The sequence below is a fragment of the Poromitra crassiceps genome (genome assembly GCF_964638095.1).
Source record: "Poromitra crassiceps genome assembly, chromosome: 3".
Classification (NCBI taxonomy): domain Eukaryota; kingdom Metazoa; phylum Chordata; class Actinopteri; order Beryciformes; family Melamphaidae; genus Poromitra; species Poromitra crassiceps.
The window spans coordinates 42,610,666-42,632,854 of NC_139625.1; the positions used below are offsets into that span (position 1 = coordinate 42,610,666).

General features: G+C 43.9%; 1 protein-coding gene across 1 annotated transcript in view; it reads left to right on the forward strand.

Moving 5' to 3' along the window:
* Positions 1-2,672: 2,672 nt before the first annotated feature.
* The window catches only part of sgpp1b (sphingosine-1-phosphate phosphatase 1b), a gene marked incomplete at its 3' end in the record, with an annotated part of 61,455 nt that continues 41,938 nt past the window's right edge, over positions 2,673-22,189 (forward strand). The window contains exons 1-2 of the mRNA XM_083633299.1: positions 2,673-3,112; positions 3,930-4,363. Coding sequence (XP_083489425.1) covers positions 2,809-3,112; positions 3,930-4,363 — 738 coding nt within the window. The 5' untranslated portion in view covers positions 2,673-2,808. The remainder of the gene's footprint in view (positions 3,113-3,929; positions 4,364-22,189) is intronic.

Genomic DNA, 22,189 nt, shown 5'->3' on the forward strand with positions numbered 1-22,189 from the left:
ATCACAGAAAATGCATGTTAGTGCCAGGTGTAAATGGCCTCAAGTCTTATGTTAGCAAATACTTGGCGATAGACCCTTTTCACGGAGGGCATTTTGTGTCGAATTGGCAGGGTAAACACAGGTGCAAGGAACACACTAATGAGGGTTTCCAAATTCCAATCATGGATGTTGACAACCCTCATTAGTGTTTACCCTGCCTTTTTGACACAAAATGGCCCCTGTGAAAAGGGTCTATTGTCTGCATTTACTCCAAGAACAAAGGTGGTTTTCAGTACACCTGCCAATGTCCCACCAGTATTAAAAGAGCTGTATGAGTGTGGCTGTGACCTCTGTAGGCTATTGCTATGCTATATCTAGGCTAGGCTAGGCTATATCATGTAAATCCACTGCCTATTTAACGGCTATTTAACTCAGTCTGTAAATCTCATGTTTTCATTCATATTTATTATCCACGGAAAACTTCACCACTCATGTAAATATTGTATATATTTACTCGATTTGATTGCACTTGCAACTTTGTGATTGTCTTTAGTTATTTTTCCTACTTCTTATCTCTGTATATTGATGTGACCGCTATGCTGCATACAGACACTAAGACAAATTCCTCATACATACTGTGGCAATAAAAGTGATTCTGATTCTGATTCTGAATCTATTGCTGCTGTATCTCGTTGGCTCATTTTTGGCAGTTTATAAGTAGAAAAAAATATAAAATTACTGTAATAAAAAAACAAACCATTGTTCTCAGGCGTAACAAGGCCCAAAATGATCAGTAAGCGGAGTTTTAGTCCCTATAAGCAAATTATTTAAACAGTATCTGTATAGGAATATTCGGGACGAAGCTTTTTGATCAAGCAGTTGATCACTATAACCGTGATCACTAAGCGGATTCCACTGAAGGCTAATCTTGGGTTCGGATGACATCACCAAGAACCCCTTTCCCACCCAGATTTTTTTTTATCGCAAGTAGAGACAGTTCTGCCAGAATTCTGGGGGCGTAGCTCCCCTTTAAAAGAAAAAACACACTTCATGTGCAGCAGATTTTTTTTTTTTTTTTTTTTTAAAGAGGGACTTTCTCATTTGTTTAGAACAGCAAATGTCAAAGCTTTCATTGACCGTACAGGTTGAATCTCTCTTGTGGGGTATCAACCTGCCTGGGGACCCCAGACAGGTTGATACCCCCCACCCCAGGCTGGGGTGGGGGGTATGGGTTACTTGTGTAGGCCTATGTGTTACCATATCAAAACTAAAATTTTATCATTTATTATTTTAAATTTAATTGGTGAAATTGAATTAAGCAAAGCAGAACAGGCACAATACTGGACCCTGATTGGTCAACAATACCAGCTCCTCTAGCCTAATTCAAGGAGCTCCAAAGAGTGGAGGTTTCCCTGTAAAATGCTGATTACAGGGCTAATTGGAGGCATTTCACTGGTTCTTTAGTGTAGAGAACCGATCAGGAGCAGTGGTATTTCACAGTATGGCATTCACAGTATGCTATGAAATAGCCTGTATTTTTTATGCAATCACTTTAATTACTCCAGCAAACATTATGCACTAGAATCTGTCTGTATACACTACAGCTGTCAACTTTAAAATGCAGTAATAACATAGCAACAACATGGTGTTCCCAGTGTGTAACGTTATGCATGTGTACATTTTCTGTTGATTAATTATTGTCCCCATTGACAATTCTTCCCTTTATTATATATCAGAATTGCAATCTAAACTGAAAACTGTGACAAACATAATTATCTATCTAGTAGAAACCCTTCAGTTAGGTGACAAAAACATAGTTTGACTGAACACGTAAGAGGGACATGGCAGAAATGTTTTAATGTGGCTCAGTTCTACTAACAAGCGTACATGGGTGTGTGTGTGTGTGTGTGTGTTTAGGTCCTCGGTCTATCTGTTCTCCATGTTCCACAGTAAGAGAGCTTGTTCTGTTGTCTTGCTTTAGTTTGACTCTTGTATTTAAGAGCTTGTGTCAGTATTATTATCTTTGAAAGCATCTCTCTACAGATTTTTTGTGCAGAAATGTATTGTACAGTACTATTTGGATTGTCTTTTCACCTAGAAAGTATTGCTTGATCCTTCCTGTTCCTGTTCCTGTTTTTTTTTGCTTTATGCCCCCCATTCAATCATTCAATATTAAATCTGAAAATGTGGTATCAGAGAGCCCTTAATAGGCCAGTCCAGTAGGTGGCGGTAATGTGATGCACAGCAGGGCATGCCAAGCGCAATACATGCAGGAAAGTAAACCAATGGGCGCCGGGAGGGGGCGGGCCGTTTGGTTTGTTGTGGTTGACGTCATATGTCGATGGTTGACGTCCTGCTTGAATCCTGAATCCTCCAGTCTCCCAGAATCGGGTGGGGGGGGGGGGTGGGGGGTGGTGCAGCAGCCATAGGGCAGCAGCGACTGTAGACCCACGTGGTCAGACCCAACGTCGTACGTCAGCAAGCTTCCAGCGACGGAGCGGAGGAGATGCATCTCCGGCTGGCAACTGCGAGACTACGGTCTGGAGCCGTCCAGAACCTGTTCAACAGTCAACACACTGGTCCAGTTAGCTTTACACGGCACCGTCGGACTACAGTCTGTTTTCCTTCTTTAGAGTTAATGTAATACTGCGATAGCCAGTTATACTTTACACTTTGGACGTTTTAGAGTGGACTTGTGGCTTTCTGCCATGATGCATGGGTTAGCTAGCTAACGTTAGCTGGCTAGATAGGTTTCACAGCGTCTCTCCGCTGTGTTTGGGAAAGTAGCAGAGACCGTGTTCCTGGTCGTCGCCGTGGGAGTGATTCAACATGGGGACAAACCGCTTCAGAGAATGGTTCGTTTACCTCCAGGACCCGCACCACGTCGCCCGCTTCCAGCAGTTCTGCGGGGTACACGGGACGTTTTCCAGAGTCCGAACTCACTCACACAACAACGGGGCTTGCCATCACCTCCAGCCGGGTGAAAGTGACGCGCAGGGAGCCGGGGAGGGGGAGAGAGCACAGACACTGAGGCAGAGGAACACGGACAGCCTGGAGGATGGGAAGCCGTCACGGCAGAACGGGACAGTGGTCACCGCGGAGAGCGGTGGTCAGGAGGGCGAGGTCTTCTCAGGTGATGCTTTTGATGTTTGCATCCTCTGGATAATATCAGCAGTGGTTCTCAACCTGGGGTCGGGTCCCCTCAGGGGGTGGCGAGAGCATTGGGGCAGGGGGATCATCACAGATGATTATAGAGTAGGGGGGGAAGCATATGTCTGCTATAAAAAATGTATAATAATCACATTTATTTTTCTCATTCCCCCTACTCAAATTTTAACAATGTACAAACGAACAAGCTCAGACACAGGAAAGGAAAACAAAGAAAAACATACATATAATATTGACAATTATAATAGGGTGCTACCACCCATATAAGGGTGGTTACGTGCTTACAAAAGATGCCGTGCATGGGGTCCCATGCAAGGGGCCCAAGACAAACCAGCTGGGCAAGTCACCCACTGCCCCTACCCTCATCTAGGTAGGCCAGAAACAGGTCATAAATAGTTTGAAACTTTCCAAGCGAGTTGGTTCTCAGGGATCTGAGCCTCTCCATCCCTATAACAGAGATCATGTCCATCAACCACAGTTGGAAAGAAGGTGAAGAGGGGGACTTCCATTCTTTCAGAATAGGTTTTTTGGCGACAGTGGTCCCCAGTGTCCGAGACTGTTGGAGTAGACATCACTTTTTTAGGGGTAACGAGGTTACCCCATTACCCCTAACATGTAATGAGCCAAAAAGTTTGAGAGCCAGTGTGTTGGATGATTGGAATGTTTGGTTTGTTGTTAATGTGTCTGAATAATCCCATGAGGGATGGGTCATCATGTATGTACAATATGTCGTAGATGACCAGACATGAAAATAAAATATTCATTCATTCATTCATTCACAGGGACAGCCAAGTCAGAGGATGGGGTCACTGAGGTCCCTGCTGCTGCCCCTCAAAGCAGCAAGGTCAAACCCCTCCGTAAAAATTCTCTGACGGGTGAGACCGGGCAGGAGTTCCTGATCCAGAACAAGCTCCTCTTCTACATGTTCACGTTCGGAACCGAGCTGGGCAACGAGCTCTTCTACATCACCTTTTTCCCCTTCGTCATGTGGAATGTGGATGCCTTCGTGAGCCGCAGGCTCATCATGGTGTGGGTCTGGGTCATGTACCTGGGCCAGTGCACTAAGGATTTGATCGGATGGTCCCGGCCTGCATCCCCGCCCGTGGTCAAAGTGGAGATGTTTTACAACTCAGAGTACAGCATGCCATCCACCCACGCCATGTCGGGCACGGCCATCCCCTTCTCCCTGTTCATCCTGACCTACGGCCGGTGGGAGGTAAATCCACCAATTAGCTAGCTGCCATGCTGTTGATGTGCAACCTGAATTTCTGTCATGTGGTGAGATGGGGAACTAAGCAGTATCCACTTCCTTCCTCCATTTAAATACTCGAGTAGGGCTGGGCGATATAGCTAAAAAGTATATCGATATAAAATATTTCATATCAGTCGATATCGATAATTATTAATAATTTTTAATTACATGTTTTTATTAATAAGAAAAGCATGCAAAGAAAAGGAGGTTTGCATTTAACCACTTTATTTTGAACCACCTTATGTTCAATGCACACAGGTAATTGTAATGCTAACACTGTCACACATGTATGCTATGAGTGCAAGCAGTAATTTACAGACATGGTGACGCTTTATTTTGATGACAGCCTAGCGTTGGCAGCCTTCTCAAACAATAAAGAACGTTGGGTTAACGTGTATTTCAGGGTTGTTTATTGTTCGGTGATTCAGTGAATGAGCTGCCCTGCATTCCACAAAGTAACGTTGGAGATGTCCGTATTTGTGAAATTGATGGAAAGACTGCAGGCTGAATATGCTGTCAATTTACGTTAACATAAATTGAAACTCACTCACATTTAATTCTTTGTAACGTTTATAGACAATGCTTTTCTGCTTTCGACATCCCTTGTATTGACAATTTCCTCCACGTCTTCTCCCCGCACTCATTTTCTTTTCTGTGTTATTGTTGATTCACTTGGAGGTGTGTGTGTGTGTGTCTGTGTGGGTGGGTGGGTGGTGGTGGGTGAGATCAAACATAGTCAAGAAAAAATAGCGATAATATCGATATCGGCAGATATCCAAATTCCTAACCACCCGGGTCACCCTGCCACGCTTGAGCAACACCAGCTTAGTGTAGGTACAGGAGAACACCCCTCCTAACCACCCGGGTCGCCCTGCCACGCTTGAGCAACACCAGCTTAGTGTAGGTACAGGAGAACACCCCTCCTAACCGCCCGGGTTGCCCTGCCACGCTTGAGCAACACCAGCTAGGTACAGGAGAACACCCCTCCTAACCGCCCGGGTAACCCTGCCACGCTTGAGCAACACCAGCTAGGTACAGGAGAACAGAGACTTTGCCCTCTGAACTTGGCAAACAGCTCTTATGAAGCTCCTCATTAACAGTTAATGAGAGGCTGGCTTGGTGGATACAGTGACAGAATGCAGGGTGATTATACAGCTGTACCAGCACATTCCCTGCCTGCTCCTGACTGCTTGTACTATAGTACAGGGTATTCTCTGCCTCCTCCTGACTGCTTGTACTATAGTACAGGGTTTTCTCTGCCTCCTCCTGACTGCTTGTACTATACAGTGTTTCCCACAGGATTTTGAGTATTTGTGGTGGGGGACCGCAGACCCCCTAGGGGGGTGCGGGGGCATGTCCCCCCGCAAGATTTTTTTAAACATTTTAAAAAAGTAAAATGCATGAATTTGGTGTACCGTAAATTCCGCACTATAAGCCGCACCGGAGTATAAGCCGCAGCAGCAAAATTGCCTGTTTGTTACATATATAAGCCGCACCGGACTATAAGCCGCAGGTGTTTTAATGTTTTTTTTTTTTTTTTTTATTGTGTTTTAATGTTTAATTACCATATGTAAGGGTTCATGCACAGAGGGGATTGTCGGGAAAGAGATGGCTGTTTGAGGAAGCTCCCATTTATTAACATTTCAACAAAACAACATAACACAACACCACCTGTGTTGTGTTATGTTATGTTATGTTGTTAAAAGAGGGCAAGAGAGGAAATTAAAACAGAAGTGGATTTATAGTTAGAAAGAGTGCTAAAAAAGAGAGATTTTTTTTTTTTTTGAAAAAATCCATAGATAAGCCGCACCGTTATATAAGCCGCAGGGCCAAAAAACGGGGAAAAAGCCGCGGCTTATAGTCCGGAATTTACGGTACTTTGAGAAAGCTTAAGAGCAAAATTAAAAGGCTAGATCTATGAAGAACATGTCATCATTACTGTGCTGTGGGTTTACAATGACAAACTAAATTTCTCCCTATAGGTCAGGGATACTCAACTTGCTTTGCCACTTTCGTGAAATGATAGAAGGCGAGGGGCCAGTTAATAAACAAACAATATACATTTTTCTGTAGCGGATTGTAGGTTTTTGGGGTGTCAGCCGGAGTTTAGGCTGACAGTGTTGTGCACACCGGATAGTTAGTTAGGTTAAGTTAGTTAGGTTAAGTACATACATAAGTGCCTGGGTAGTGATTGACAATTTAGCAGCTAAATCATAGATTATTGAAAGATATTCCATATTCCAGACTGAAATGCTATAACAGAAGTATTGGCCAGAATGACATGAACATTTATTGGACACTTATTCAGCGGATATCTTGCATGTTGCGTTCAGGTGCACTGTAAAAATATATATATTTTTTTTGGTCAACATCTTAATGTGGCGGTCAAAATATTATTGTGGCGGCCCGCCACAAATTCCTTTATGTATGGGAAACACTGCTATAGTACAGGGGTTTCCCTGCCTCCTCCTGACTGCTTGTACTATAGTACAGAGTTTTCTCTGCCTCCTCCTGACTGCTTGTACTATAGTACAGGGTTTTCCCTGCCTCCTCCTGACTGCTTGTACTATAGTACAGGGTTTTCTCTGCCTCCTGCTGACTGCTTGTACTATAGTACAGGGTTTTCTCTGCCTCCTCCTCACTGCTTGTACTATATAGTACAGGGTTTTCTCTGCCTCCTCCTGACTGCTTGTACTATAGTACAGGGGTTTCTCTGCCTCCTCCTGACTACTTGTACTATATAGTACAGGGGTTTATCTGTCTCCTCCTGACTGCTTGTACTATAGTACAGGGTTTTCCCTGCCTCCTCCTGACTGCATGTACTATAGTACAGAGTTTTCCCTGCCTCCTCCTGACTGCTTGTACTATAGTACAGGTTTTTCCCTGCCTCCTCCTGCCTGCTTGTACTATAGTACAGAGTTTTCCCTGCCTCCTCCTGACTGCTTGTACTATAGTACAGGGTTTTCTCTGCCTCCTCCTGCCTGCTTGTACTATAGTACAGGGTTTTCTCTGCCTCCTCCTGCCTGCTTGTACTATAGTACAGGGGTTTATCTGCCTCCTCCTGCCTGCTTGTACTATAGTACAGGGTTTTCCCTGCCTCCTCCTGACTGCTTGTACTATAGTACAGTTCAAGTTCAAGTTTATTCAAATCCCAGATGGGTTTTCCTGGCTCAAAATGAGGCGGAGGTGGTGATAGAGACTTTTGTGCGCCAATATGACTATGCGAAGGTACTCAGAAGGCTGCTTTCCTAAACAAAATGTTTATTAAAGAAATATTTAACATTAAATTGTCAACACATCGGAGTAATGCCACAATTACAAATGACAGAAATCCACCGAGTGCAACACTTGTTAAAAAATAGTGTTTTCCATGAAGACACCTGTCAGAGTTTTGTCAAGAGCTGGAGGTGGCACTGAATTTGACGGAGATGGCCGCCTCGTAATTCTCTATGCAGGAAAAACCCTGAGTAAAAAGTAAACATGCTTATTTGGGTGCAAGAGCTCAAACAAACATTCTACAGCAGGGTGAGCAACTGACGGCTCTTGGGCTGCATGCGGCCCCCGACCTCACTCAGTGTGGCCCCTGGGTCAATTTCCTTTTTTTTTTTTTTTTTACAAGGCGCACGCTTTTGGTTAGGTTAGGTTAGACCACCAAAATCAGCGTTTTTATTTTACTGTACAACCCAGAACTAATGGCGTTAGCATTGTCCATCCACATACTGTTTAATGTTAGCATTTGAGCTAATGTTATTCTAACAAACTATATCCAGGATGCACATTGCACATGCAACATTACTAATCTGATTAATATCACATATTTGGGTGATGTACCCCATCAAATTGCTGTAGCGGGCTGTTTTAAAGCTAGAGCAAAGTTTCTGGTGTCATCTGAATGGAAGACTTACTAAATTAGAATATTAACAAGGCCAGGTCGAAACCTGGCATACGGCCGGTGCATGGTATCGTCACCCATGTATACCCATGAGGTCCTTGCCAATCCCCAGCTTTAGCTGTGGTGGGGGATTCCTGTCTGTGTTGGAAATTAACTTTTGCGTCCGCCAGCCAAACAGGCTGGCCGATTTGAAATTGTACCGGCCATACACATTTGTTTCCCAGGCAGGCATATTTTGTAATCCTACTTTTGTGTATAACTAACATTTGTGTAATGGTTCTCTTGATTTGGGAAAAAAGTAGTTTATTTCCAATTGGCTAGGTCTAACGAGGACGTTTGCCACTTGAACATGAAAAGAAGCAAATGAGAAGCTGTAATCCGAAAAGGTAGAGTTTATTAAGCATTAATAATCCAAGTTTTTTTGTTTTTATCAAATGCACAGTATAGCCAGAGTATTTTGAAAAAAGAAGTAGTAGGTCAACACAAGGAACAATGACATAGGTCTAAGCAAAAAAGAAGCAAATCCAACATGTGAAAAAAAAGCACAAACGAGGGCCAACTTTACAACAGTGGGGGTCAAACTACGGCCAACTGTGGCGTGTTGTCCATTTTAAATGGCTGGCGATGCATGTTGCAATTAAAAGACATCAACAACAAACAAAACAAAAAAAAGTCATGGTGGGCCACTTCAAAATAGGGGTCAGGGTACTAAAGTATAATCCTTTTTCCTATTTTAAACCAAAGACGAGGAAATGAACGCTTTTTTTCTTGTCCCTGTGTAAAACCAAAAATGAGAAGATGGGCCCGCTTTCTCTCTCTCATGTTTTTGTCATTGTTGGTTTAAAAAGGAAAATGGGTTATAGTTCAGTACCCTGGCCTGGTCTATTTTGCATTGGTTTTTGAACATTAGTAATACTAGTGCAGTGCCCGTTCCCCCATGCACCACCCCGTGGGTGCTTCCCCCCCACACACACACTGCACTCTGTCAGGTCCCCCTAAGCGCAAGTTTGAAGTCGATCCGACAAACGGTTCTCGAGATACGCGAAGGAAAGACATACAGACAGTCGTGGAATAAGTCCAAATTGCATGACATGCGGCACCGCATTCTCGAGATAAACTGCTTTTTGTGTTGCCAGCAGGTGGCACTATGTCAAATTGCAAGAAATTCAGCGCCACACTACTTTGAGTTCCCAGGAGCACACTCCCCAAGTTTGAAGTCAATCGGATGAACGGTTCTCAAGATAAACCACTTTTTGTGTTGCCAGTAGGTGGCGCTATGCCAAATTACACGGAATTCAGCTCCCTGCACTCCGTTGAGTCCCCCTAAGCGCACTCCCCGAGTTTTAAGATTGAAGTCGATCAGATGAATGGCTATGGAGATAAAGCACCTTTTGTCTTGCCAGTAGGTGGCGCTATGCCAAATTGCACATAATTCAGCTCCCTGCACCTCCTTGAGTCCCCCTAAGCGCACTCCTCGAGTTTGAAGTCGATCGGACCAACGGTTCTCAAGATAAACCACTTTTGTGTGGCCAATAGGTGGCGCTGTGCCGAATTACACAAAATTCGGCAGTGCACTGTGTCGAGTTCCCCTCAGCACACTCCCCAAAGTTGAAGTTGATCTGACGAATGGTTCTTGAGATAAACCACGTTTTCTATGTTGCCAGTAGGTGGCGCTATGCCGAATTGCACAAAAACAGGGCACTGCACTGCACAATAGGGCACACTCCCAAAGTTTGAAGTCGATCCGACCAACGGTTCTCGATGGCATGCAGCAGATGATGCTCATCCATAAGCAGTGGTGGAAATGGCCAGGTTTTACTCTGGGAACCCTACTTACACAGGATACAGGTTCCCGGAAGTGGTGTTGCCCTAGAGCAGAGGTTCTCAAATGTTTTTCAACCAAGGACCCCTTATAACAGGGGTGGGCAATTATTTTTCATGGGGGCCACATGAGAAACCCAGATTGTTGCAGAGGGCCGAACAAATATTGTCATGCCGTAACACAGGAACTTTGATGATAGACAAAAAAATTTCCTCGTTCCCAGAGGGCCAGATTTTGCTGGGGGCTGAACGGCGCAAGCGCAAAAAATTTGGGGCATTTGAAGGCAGGTTTAGAGGAATAACTAATTTTAAATTAACAGTTGTGATGTCATTATTCAGTCATAACCACCAATATTTGATCCTTTTCTCACTCACTCCTATGTCACCACCTGCTCTCCCTGCAGGGCTTGAAATTAACTTTTTTGACCACCTGCCAATATGGCTGCTAGATTTTAAAATTACCAGCCAATTAGAATTTCCACTAGCCCAAATGTTTTTCTTGAAATAAACCAGAATGGTTGTGAGTGGTTATGAGTAGGGATGTGCGTGACTAGTCGTTTAATCGTTTAACCGCCTACTCATTTATTAACCGTTTAGTATTTTACTAGTCTGTTAAACGCTGCATCTTGTTCTTCACGTCTCCGCCTCGTTGTAAACAGGCTGAGCAGCATCTAACTAGTTTGAATTAACTAATAATTTAGCCAATTGTATGTAACATACCAAATAAAAGCAAACGGCAATGTCTAAGAATGCAACGCCATGTAACTGGCTCGTTAAGTCTCGCATTCCAGGGAATTATGTTAACGTCTGCGGGTCTTATTGACGTTAGTGGCTCGAGCGCAACTCGGAGGAGAGAAAACTATCTGAAGCTTTCTTTATTGGAGTCCAGGTATGTTTTACAAGAAAATGCTCGTCATTGTCGACGATAATGTTATCTGACCTGGCTAACAGTGGATACTCGCTTGCTTGCTGTGTACCGGCTCAAAGTAGTAGGCTACTTTCCTTATTTTACCCCCTTCACTGTCCGCTCCAAAAATAACTCTCTTATTTTGCGCCGTGACCGCTGGAAGTGTTAAAAGGACCCAGAAGAATTTGGCCCACTGTAAGTAATGTCTGATCATAAGGCGAATACTTTGATATAAAAACCAATAAACGGGGCAACTCCAATCTTGAACAATCTCAGCATGAGACACCAGCTCTATTATTCTTCGGCTTCCAGCATAACCTAGCGTCAAGCGCCCCCACAACAACACACACACTTCCGTTTCCTGTCTTCAACATAGCCTACAGTGCATTGGCTGTCTAAACCATAAACATAAATTATAAAGCACCTTCATAAAAATAGCTTACACAATCATGCAAGACACGCTGGAACTCCGCCCTACAACATTATTCATAATAAATGCCATGCATTGCATTGGCAAACATATCAGAAATGTATTTCTCTTAAATTTGTTCACCTTTATTCAGTCAGTTGTTGTTACATCAATATAATTTAAATTAACAGCTTGTACTGAATGTTTGGGCTAAAATAGCTCCTAAATACACAAAACATTTGCATTTTAAACTTTTAAACTTTTAATTTAATATGTATATTAAATTGCGAGTTTTCTTGCTTATAGACTAGTCGGCAGGGAAATTAGTCGAAATTCCCATCCCTAGTTATGAGTGGGTTAATTTAAGCATACAGTAAGTATCAGTAAGTGGCCCGGGATTCTCAAAGCCTGTGTTGAGGGACACACGAACAAAAATGCACTCTTGAAGCTAAATAAATCCAAAACCAATGAGTTAGCCTAATTATTTTAGTTTTTACTTAAATGTAGAACAGTCATTTCTTACGGCCGGGACACACATCTTGCGTCTGCTGTGCGTCTGCGTGGCGTTACCTGTTACGCCTGTTACCTGTTAACTGTTACCTGAAATTTTCATTTCGGCGCCCATGTTAACAGGTTACAGCAGCCACACCACCGGCATCAGACGCGCGTCTCAGGCGCGGGTCTTGCGAGGTGTGAGACGCGCGTCATCTAGAGAATAGAAGCAACGCCTATTTTTTCTGCTTACTGCGCGCGTGTCTCTAGCGTGTCTCTACACAAATAGACACAAATAGACATTAAAATTATATTTTACAGGGGCAGCCACAGCCAATCAAGGCTCGTTTTGATTTGAGACGGGAGGATGAGCTGAGCTCACAGCTGCAGTTCTCCTGCCCTCTGAAAACCACATAGGCTACAACGTGGCTTCGTTCCTCCCCTCCCCACCACACACACACAGACACACACACACACACACACACACACAAATCAATACAGCCTTGATTACGAAGTGAGCCCAAGCATCTTCAGTTAAAATCATCATTGTATTGTTTATAGCAAATTTAATAAAAGGTAAACTCTATAGGAAGAGAGTTGGCAGACAGACAGCAGTGCGCAGCAGCCACGCTGCCTGTGTGGATGCCGCGGGCGTGCCAGCCGCAGCCAGCACGCCACGCACACGCACTAGGTAGGTACACGCAAGATGTGTGTCCCGGCCGTTACACATGAGATTACTTTTAGCCTTTTAGCCATAAAGAGTATTGAAAGACATTCCATATTCCAGACTGAAATGTTATAACAGAAATGGAGTATTGGCCAGAATTACATGAACAGTTGGACACTTATTCAGAGGGTATCTTGTATGTTGCGTTCAGGTGCACTGTCTTTTTTTTTTTTTTTTTTGCAATTCCAGCACGGGCCGCACAGGGGGCCCAGGTCTGCCTTATTAGGTAACACCGCCCCATCCATTCAATCTCAAGGACTCGATGTTGACTTAGTTAACGACCCTGTTTACTCAATGACTGTACTCACAGCAGTGTTGACACTTAGCCAGGGCTTGAAGGAGCACACTGGTAGCAATAGCACTCTGATGTGTGAAGGTGTGCGAAGAGTCGTGTATGGAGTCATTAGGCTCTTTCACACACAGATCACGCAAAATTGTAGTTCGGGAAGCCCGTAAAGCCTGGCAGCCTCGCCACAGAAATTGCTTTCACACAGAGCCAAGCAGCAGGCCACATTCCCGTGCTGCTGTGTACTTTCAGGTGAAATCCCCTGCTCCCGGATTGAAAGGCGAGCGGAGGGATTTCCAGCTCCTCCTAGCCCAAATGAATATTTTCGTTAGTGTAGCCTGGCTACTGTATGATGAACGAATTCATTCAACAACAATACTTCCCTCCTTCTCCTAGTCCGCTGAGCTGGGAGGATAGGTGCACTCGCATGGTGGGCGGACTCGCCAAAACGGGCTCCGCCGCCGCACTCGCATGGTGGGCGGGCAGATCGATATGGTGTCCTACTAAAATTGAAACGATACACGACCGCCCGCATATCAAACAGCTGCAGTCTGCATAACGTTCGTCGGGGGAATAGTATAGGCTATAAATGCACATGACTACTTAACGTTAGTAGTTTTTGTAAGGGAATGCAGAGCTGATTTCGAGGGGGAATATCATCAGACCAACTCGCCACAGACAGCTATAGCCCTCTGAAGCTTATTATTATATCCGTTAATTTTACCTACTAATGTCAACATCGTTTGAGCATAAAGCCTAACCGCACGGAGCATTCCTCTTGGCGTCCCTGCAGTCATGATTGTATAGGCTACTTTTTTTACTTTCACTCCTGCACTTTCTTGATACATGAGGTGATTTCCCCTGTAATTTTTTTATGAATGAGCTGACCATTCGCACCTTTTCCGGCTTTCTGCGACAACGCTTTCAAATGGAGGCGGGTTGCCAGGTAACCCGGCGCTGTGACTACCTACCGTCGCGGGACAAAAGGCGTAAAACAATTATCCACCAAAGCGCGTTCACGACTTTCACATCGGATGCGCGAATCCTATTTTCCGTGCATTTTTCGGCTTTCAAGGCCGGTGTGAAAGAGCCTAACGGGACAGAGGGGATCATAGAGGCCAGTGCTAGTGCAAGCACTGGCCTAAAAATATAAATGTTGGTATAATAAACTTTGATTACCAGTCCTTTGAATCAAATTAGTAACTATAATTAGGAATGTGATGGTGTTACAGTAGGCTACTGGTGGAAGTGCACGGTCACAATCTGGCCCTCTGGTAGCGAGGATTTTTTTTGTGGCCCTCTCTATCATCAAAGTTGCCCATCCCTGTTCTACAGAGTCTCCAGTGTCATTGTTTGACTTGAGGGGAGTTGGTACATCAGTGAATACTGACTGAAATGTAGGGCTGCCCCCTCCAGGTCGATTGGTTGATTGTTTGGTCGACGTGCTCTTGGTCGACGAGATTCACGTTGGTTGAGCAATCGCTGTTGTTAATAATTTTGTACAGGGCTACTATAAACTTTAGTTCCAAGGCCAGCAGTAAACAAACGGTAGCATATTTTCATTTTGTTTTAACAGTAACAGTTTTGTCATAACAGTAATTTACAAATTCCCCAGTTACTGAATGGGCTGCACAAGATGTTTTGTGCAAGTGAAGTGAAGTTGCATTGTTCAAAAACTACCTAAGTACAGTAGTCCACACACACATCCAGTTAAGGTGGACTGTAAGTAGACTGTAACAAACAGTTCAGTTTGTCAGGTGCATGCAACTATGACATGACTTTATGAAAGTTGTTGGTCTGTCTACTTGACAATGTTGCTGCAATAAAATGGTTGAAGTCAGATGTACAGACTGGAAAATTGTTCTTATATAAACCAGATGTTGACAAAGTTTTCCTTTGGGGACATCATTTGCAGTTGAAAAAGTAAGAAATCGCAATATATCGAAATATCGCAATATTCAATATATCGCAATATCGGCGATATCGCAATACTATCGTATCGTGACTCAAGTATCATTTTAGTATCGTATCGTTGGCATCTGTAGTCAGTACACTGCACAAAATTAGAAAAAACGTACACTGCAAAAAAAAAAAAAAAAAATGTTTTGTTTTAGACCCCTTTTCGACCAATCGATTGGTCGGAGCTGTGGTCGATTTCTGGTCGACCAGGATAATCTTTGGTCGAGGGCAGCCCTACTGAAATGTCCAAAATCTTTGCAATGACATGCATTCTCTTGAATAAGCTCAGTGTGTCCCCTACCATTCTACAGGCCTGGTGGGCCCACCAGGCCAGAAGAAAGCAAAGATAAATAAATAAATAATAAATATATATATATATATATATATACATACATACCGTAAATTCCGGACCATAAGGCGCACCGGTATATAAGCCGCAGCAGCAAAATTGACTGTTTTTTACATATATAAGCCGCACCGGACTATAAGCCGCGGGCGTTTTGATGTTTAATTACCATATGTAAGGGTTCGTACACAGAGGGGATTGTCGGGAAAGAGATGGCTGTTTGGGGAAGCTCCCATTTATTAACATTTCAACAAAACAAAACAAAAGTCAGGTCACTAATCCCCAGACAAAATCACACAACAATAGGCTATATGTGCAGCAAACGGCTGTAACCAGAGAAGTCAAGTCACTAATCCTCGTCTTCCTCTTCTTCCTGCGTACTGAAACCACCAAAGTCCTCATCTTCAGTGTCGGAAACGAACAGGTTCAGGGTGGCTTCGTCAACCACTCTCCTCTCTCCTTCATTGTCACTCAAAACCAACGAACTCCTCTTCGTCACTGTCGGTGTCGGCATCGAACAGCCTCTGAAGCCTCTGACGGCCCTCAGCGCCAGCTGTGGCGGCGTCATCCTCTTCATCCCGCAGCAGTCCAGCCTTTTGGAACCCGTTGGTGATTGTGGATGTTTTCACACTCCTATAATATTCCGTGATCTTCCTTTGTGTGAATTCGCCGAAGTTTGTGATTTTCTCCTGGTAGTCGGGAGGGAGTTGTTCAGTAGTTCTCGCCCGGACGGACAGTCCCTTTCGTCTCATGAATCGGAAGCACCAAGATGGGCCACCTATGAAATGTTAAATTTTCATTTCGGTGGCGACTGTTTTGGCCTTCAGTCGGATCTGCACCGTGGAAACGCCTCGGCCGTCTGCTCTCTGGGTCAACACCCAATCTTCAAGGGAATCTTCAAGTTCGGGCCATCTGCTTTTATGACCTCTGAAGGACTTTTTGGTCTTCTTGCACTGAGACAGTTCCTCCTGCTGCACCTTCCAACGCCTCACCATTGACTCGTCGATGCCCAGGTTACGCGCTGCTGCTCTATTTCCCTCTTTTAATGCGAGATTGACTGCTTTCAACTTGAAAGCTGCGTCGTGTGAATTTCTGCGTACCTTCCCCATGGTAAGTGAGAGAGAGTTGCTTCTACTGCTCGTCTTGTTGTGATTCCGGGCTGCTGATGAACTTTGAACCGGTAGGAGTAACCGGTTGATTTCCGCCAATGATGTCAAGTCTTTCATACACAAAGGCAATTCAAGGTGCTTTACAAAAAAATAATCGAAAAAACAAGCAGCAAAGCAATGCACATAAAATGTGCTGATGAAGCTGTGTAACCTGTAAAATCCATCGATTTTGGAGGTCACCGAGTGGCCGTTTGCTTACCGTAATTACCATATGTAAGGGTTCACGCACAGAGGGGATTGTCGGGAAAGAGATGGCTGTTTGAGGAAGCTCCCATTTACCGTATTACCGTAACATTTCAACAAAACAACATAACACAACACCACCTTTGTTTATTTTTACAGTGCACACAGTGTCCGCGGTGTGGTGAAAAGAGGGCAAGAGAGGAAATTAAAACAGAAGTGGATTTATAGTTAGAAAGAGTGCTAAAAAAGAGAGATTTTATTTGTATTTCTTTTTTTTTTCTGAAAAAATCCATAGATAAGCCGCACCGTTATATAAGCCGCAGGGCCAAAAAACGGGGAAAAAGCCGCGGCTTATAGTCCGGAATTTACGGTACATACATACATACATACATACATTACTGCTCTCCCCAGAATTTCAATAAACCTTTATGGCATATTACAATACAACAATGCTGGTGTTGATAGTGTTGACATATCATTAAAAACAAGCATTTTGCTTTTAGGAGCATCGTGCGGCGCTGTTCCAAAACGTGTCAACGTGTGTCGTTGCCTGGGAAACAAACATCCCATAAAACAACCAGTGTTTCCCACAGGATTTTGAGTTGTGGTGGTGGGGGGCCACAGACCCTCGTAGGGGGGTGCGGGGGCATGCCCCCCCGCAAGATTTTCTTTTTACATTTTAAAGTAAAATGCATGAATTTGGTGTACTTTGAGAAAGCACTTAAGAGCAAAATTAAAAGGCTAGATCTATGAAGAACATGTCATCCTTACTGTGCTGTGGGTTTACAATGACAAACTAAATCTCTCCCTATAGGTATATTCTGAATACAGGTCACTCAGTAGAATACTGCTTGTTTAAATACAATGGCCCATCTATACCAAAATCACTTCCAGGGCAGAACTCAAAATACAAAGTAACATTTTGTAGGCATAAACAGAACTTGTTTGGTTCTCCTACAGGTACATTCTTCTGTTATCTCACATCACTAAACCATCTAAATCCTGGAATTGATCAGAAATGGAATTTTGATGAAGCAGGAATGATTAGATGAATAACTCAGGGATTAAAGTTCTCCGTCGCTACGATGGATTTCCGTCTATTGGAGCCGGATATGAAATGTGAAAAATACCAAAATTAAAGCCCCTTTGAATATTTTCAATGTGTATTCTATTGAGTTTGAATGAAAGCTTTTATTTTGAAAAATTCCGACCGGACGTCCAAATGATTCTCCTGGGCTGTGTTCAAGCCACAATAAGTCTGAAAATGTATTGCTACGGTTTCCAGGTTGAACGTCATGTTTCCTTGCCTGTTTCAATGCACCACTATGTTCGCTGATAAATGTTTTGCTACGTTGTGCTATGTTTTCGGCCCGCTGAATGCGACCCTGCAAAGCCACTCCTAATATGTAACGCTAAACAAAACACTGTTGCAGATCTGCCTCTCAGACAGCGTTAGTTCCTAACGTTAAATTATCCCTAATGACAGCATTGGACTGAAGAAGTTTGTTATTGTGAGAATTGGAGTTAATTTATTACTGCAAAGGTGGAGGAACTTTGAAAACATGCGCGATGCCGAGTTGTCTTTTATTGGACAGGTAAAACTTGCTAACACACACGCTCAAACGTTTGCTTCAGTAACGTTAACGTTATTATATTCGGTGTATTTTTCACCCCGACAGCGCAGGGGGTTGACGCTTTTTCCACGACCACATGTCACTAATTGTCATTTCCACCATAAAGATGCATGTCAGCAGAATAACGTTATTTGATGGAGAGAAAAAGTCTAGTGGAGTTTCACTAGCGTCAACGCTAACATTACTGAATGAGCTATAGGCACCTATCTGTAACGCAACGTGATAACATTTACAAACAACTGTTGCTAGCGCAGTAACTAGTTGGTTACTAACTTTCTGGTTAGCATTAGATGTGTCAGCTGCTGCTAGTCTCTGAGTTAGTTGATAACAAGATGTTGATTTCATCTGTTACCTGACTCCATGATAGTTCTGTAATTCTGAGGGATGTTTTAGATGTAACCGTGTGCAGTGGGATGTTCACTTGATGCTGAACTGTAACACTAGCATTAGGTGGTTAGCCTAGGCATGCTAGGTGTTGTCTGACAGTATTAATTGGTGTGTTTTCATAACAGTAGGCTACCAGACCATCAGCTCAGTGGGACAGGAGGGGTGAGAGTTTGGGTGGAGCTGAGCTGTGTGGCTGGTGGAAGAGAACCTCCTTAGTTGGGACATATGTTTGACAATGTTGTTGTAGTTCCTGTGGCTACTTTTAGTTATAATTGTTATACTGATCCATTAACCTACTTGTTTGACTCGATAAAAAACATCTATATATTAATTGTGATTTATTATAGCCAGTAATTTTCATATGTCTCTGTTGGCATACCTACGTGGAACCTTATAACCTCAGCCCAGAACACAATTCATGCATCATTAGGCCTACTGGATGTTTGGGAACTTGAGAGTGAAATGAGTGTGATGTACACACTGTCTGCCGTTTTTTACATGAAAACCCATGTGAAGCGACAGCACGGTGGGGAAAAAGCGGACATTCTAGAAAGCCCGAAATAGCTAAAATAGGCCTTGAAAAAATTTCAGTCAAAAGATTTTATTTTGCTTTAAAGGATGGCTTTCCCGTGGGGAATATGAATATATATTAAATCTCACGCCCCTAAGGTTTTCGAATCCGTTGAAATTTTTGAGATTGGTTGTTTACAGCCAGAGATATCAACCAAAATCCACTCTGTGTGGGGGGGAGGGGCGGGTGCGGGGAGCCGAAATCCTACAGTTCCCACAATGCACTGGGCTCGCGTGGCCTTAGATTCCACGCCCACCCCTCAGGCATTTGGCTGATATCAAACTCCAGTAGGTGGCGGTAATGCACATATATGTTTGCCAACCGCCATAAAACTCAAAGAAGAAGAAGAAGAAGGGATTCGACATAAAAAAATTATGAGAAGAAGAAAAAATCAAAAATAAAATTGCCTCCAAATTGCACCAAATTTAGTATATATGTCGGGAGATGTCTTCATAAAAAAAAAATTCATGCATTTTAACACATTGAGTGCCAGCGACGCCAAATGGCGTCAGGAGAAATTTACCGTAGGCTGCCAGCGACGCCAAATGGCGTCAATAACTCCAAATTCATATTTTGACGGGGGGATGTCGATCTAAGCCTCTTACATCGCCTCTTACAATATGGGAGCTATTGAATGTGTCTAACCTATTTTACAGAACCCTTAGGTGCCGACAGTGCCCTCCCGATTAGACAAAGGCCAGGAGAAAAGAGAGAAGAAGTCATGAGGAAACGGAATACGGAAATCGCATCGATATGCTTGAAGCATAACTTTAGCTGTGCCTGTGAACAGCAGTCATCTGCTGCCACAATTGAGCCCCATCCGTGTCCGCTGCGATAGTCCATCCATATGATTTAGTTGCCGACACGGCGACACCAGCGTCTTTCTGAAAAGTTACATTATTCTCAGCTGGGAGCCGAGGACACGCTGTAAAAAAGCGGGGGGATGCAGGCAGCGGACTTTTCAGTGCAGATCAAACTCAGAGCAAACCGCAGCAGAGACACTCGACTCCTCCCTCCACGGAGGAGGAGGAGGAGGGGGGTGGGGCACGCAGGGCACAACAGCATACAACCATTGACAGTACACACACACCCAGGCAGCAGCAGGCTCGATGTTGGCCTATGTTCAAAGCAGAATTCATTCTGTCGCCTTTCTAACATAAAGATGTGATTATCTCAGAAACTAATTTCAGCATGCTCTTTTCGGTCAAAAACACTCTTTTTCAGAGGGGTGTATTTCCAAAATGGAACGGTTTATAAACACAGTTTTTTTTTAATGAAACAGAAGGGTTCAAAGTTTCATTGAGGCTATTGGTTGTCCATATAAGAGGAACACAAAAAATGATATGGCTATATTAAAATGCATTGCGGCCTATGTGGCACAGTACAGCAACCTTTTGCCCAAGGGCCGTGGCACTCAAAGTGTTAAGGCATTTTCCAAGGAGTTACGCGCATCTGATGTTGTAACTATTTCATGTAAAAATGTGTAAAAACGGGTACATTGCTCAGCATTGATTTCGTTACTTCAACGCACCTACTACTAGATGTAAAATTTGACGAGCTTTCCAATGCCGCCAGTCCCGTGTCTGGACGTGCTTCCGTTCCCGAGATATGGTCTCTTTGCAAGGAGCTATGGAAAGCTAACATTAGCTACCGTAGGCTAGGTGGTTGAAAAAGATGGCTGCCTTTTGTTTTTCTTCAGACCTCTGAAGGGGCGTGGAGGACCTCTAGAGGCGGGACCATGGCAGCACAGGCCCACAAGTAGTGTAGTTCATAGGTGCTCGACTTTCGCAAGGCGGACTTGGCCCAGATGACGCAAAACGCGTCGGCTGGGCCAGAAAATATGTGAGAGATGGTTGATATCTCTGGCTGTAAACAACCAATTTCAAAAATTTCAACGGATTCGAAAACCTTAGGGGCGTGAGATTTAATATATATTCATATTCCCCACGGAAAAGCCGTCCTTTAACCCCTGATAACTTCTCTCTTTGACTACACATCGTGTGTGTCATTTATTAGCACAAAATAAGACATCAGATCTCTCAAATCACAAGACTGAAAACTAGGCCGGAACATGACCTCTGTATCCCCCTGATACCCTAAGTCTCCATCAGCCTGTGGCTCAGTCAGCCCAAACCTGTGTTCACTAGTACTGTACGTCACTACAGGAACAACTTTTCAATAGGTCTCAATGACCTGACATTAACACAAGCTGAACATTAACCATTTTCTTTGATGCTCATCAACATTGAATTAAAGAAGTAGTAACTCACTGCTCCAGGCTCTTTTAGTCAGCTGCAGAAACAAGTTTTTATGCCTGTCAGGGCTCGACATTAACGGTGCCCCGGGCAACCAAAAAATAAATGGGGCAACCATTTCTTGGCCTTTGGTTGCCCCAGGGGCAACCACGTTTTAACATGCAAAAAAATATGTACAGCAGCAAACAGCAAAATATACACCAAATAAATATGTTTTAATACTGGTTGTGAGTGACATATATGTGACATTTTATTGCTGTTACAATCGGAACGGTGTTACTAATTACCAGTCGGAACCTACGTGATGCATGCTGCACGTGCGGTATGTTTAACGAGTACTGACTCGGACAGGTGGGGCTGCTCGCACACAATCACAGCGGCTGCAAGACGCACCGTGAAGATGTCAAAAGCCCCGATTAATAACGCCTACTGAATAAAGCATCCACATCACAAATCGACCTGCAAGATGATAATTCAAAGAACAAGAACGAAGAACCGCGTCCGCCCACAGCCCCGCACAGAAACAAAGGACGAGGAAATTGTCATCGAGGTGAAATACCCGTGCGTCTTTGAACGGGATGGAAAACTAATGCTATACTGCAAAGCATGTAGCCTACAACAAGCGCTTAGGTCTCATTTGCTTCCCGCTTCGGCGAGGACCGCGAGTGTCTGCACGGAAAAGTGAGTCAAATCAGCAGACGCGCCCCTCCACAAGGCTCCTGTGCAGACGGTTTTCGCCTGGCCGTGCACAC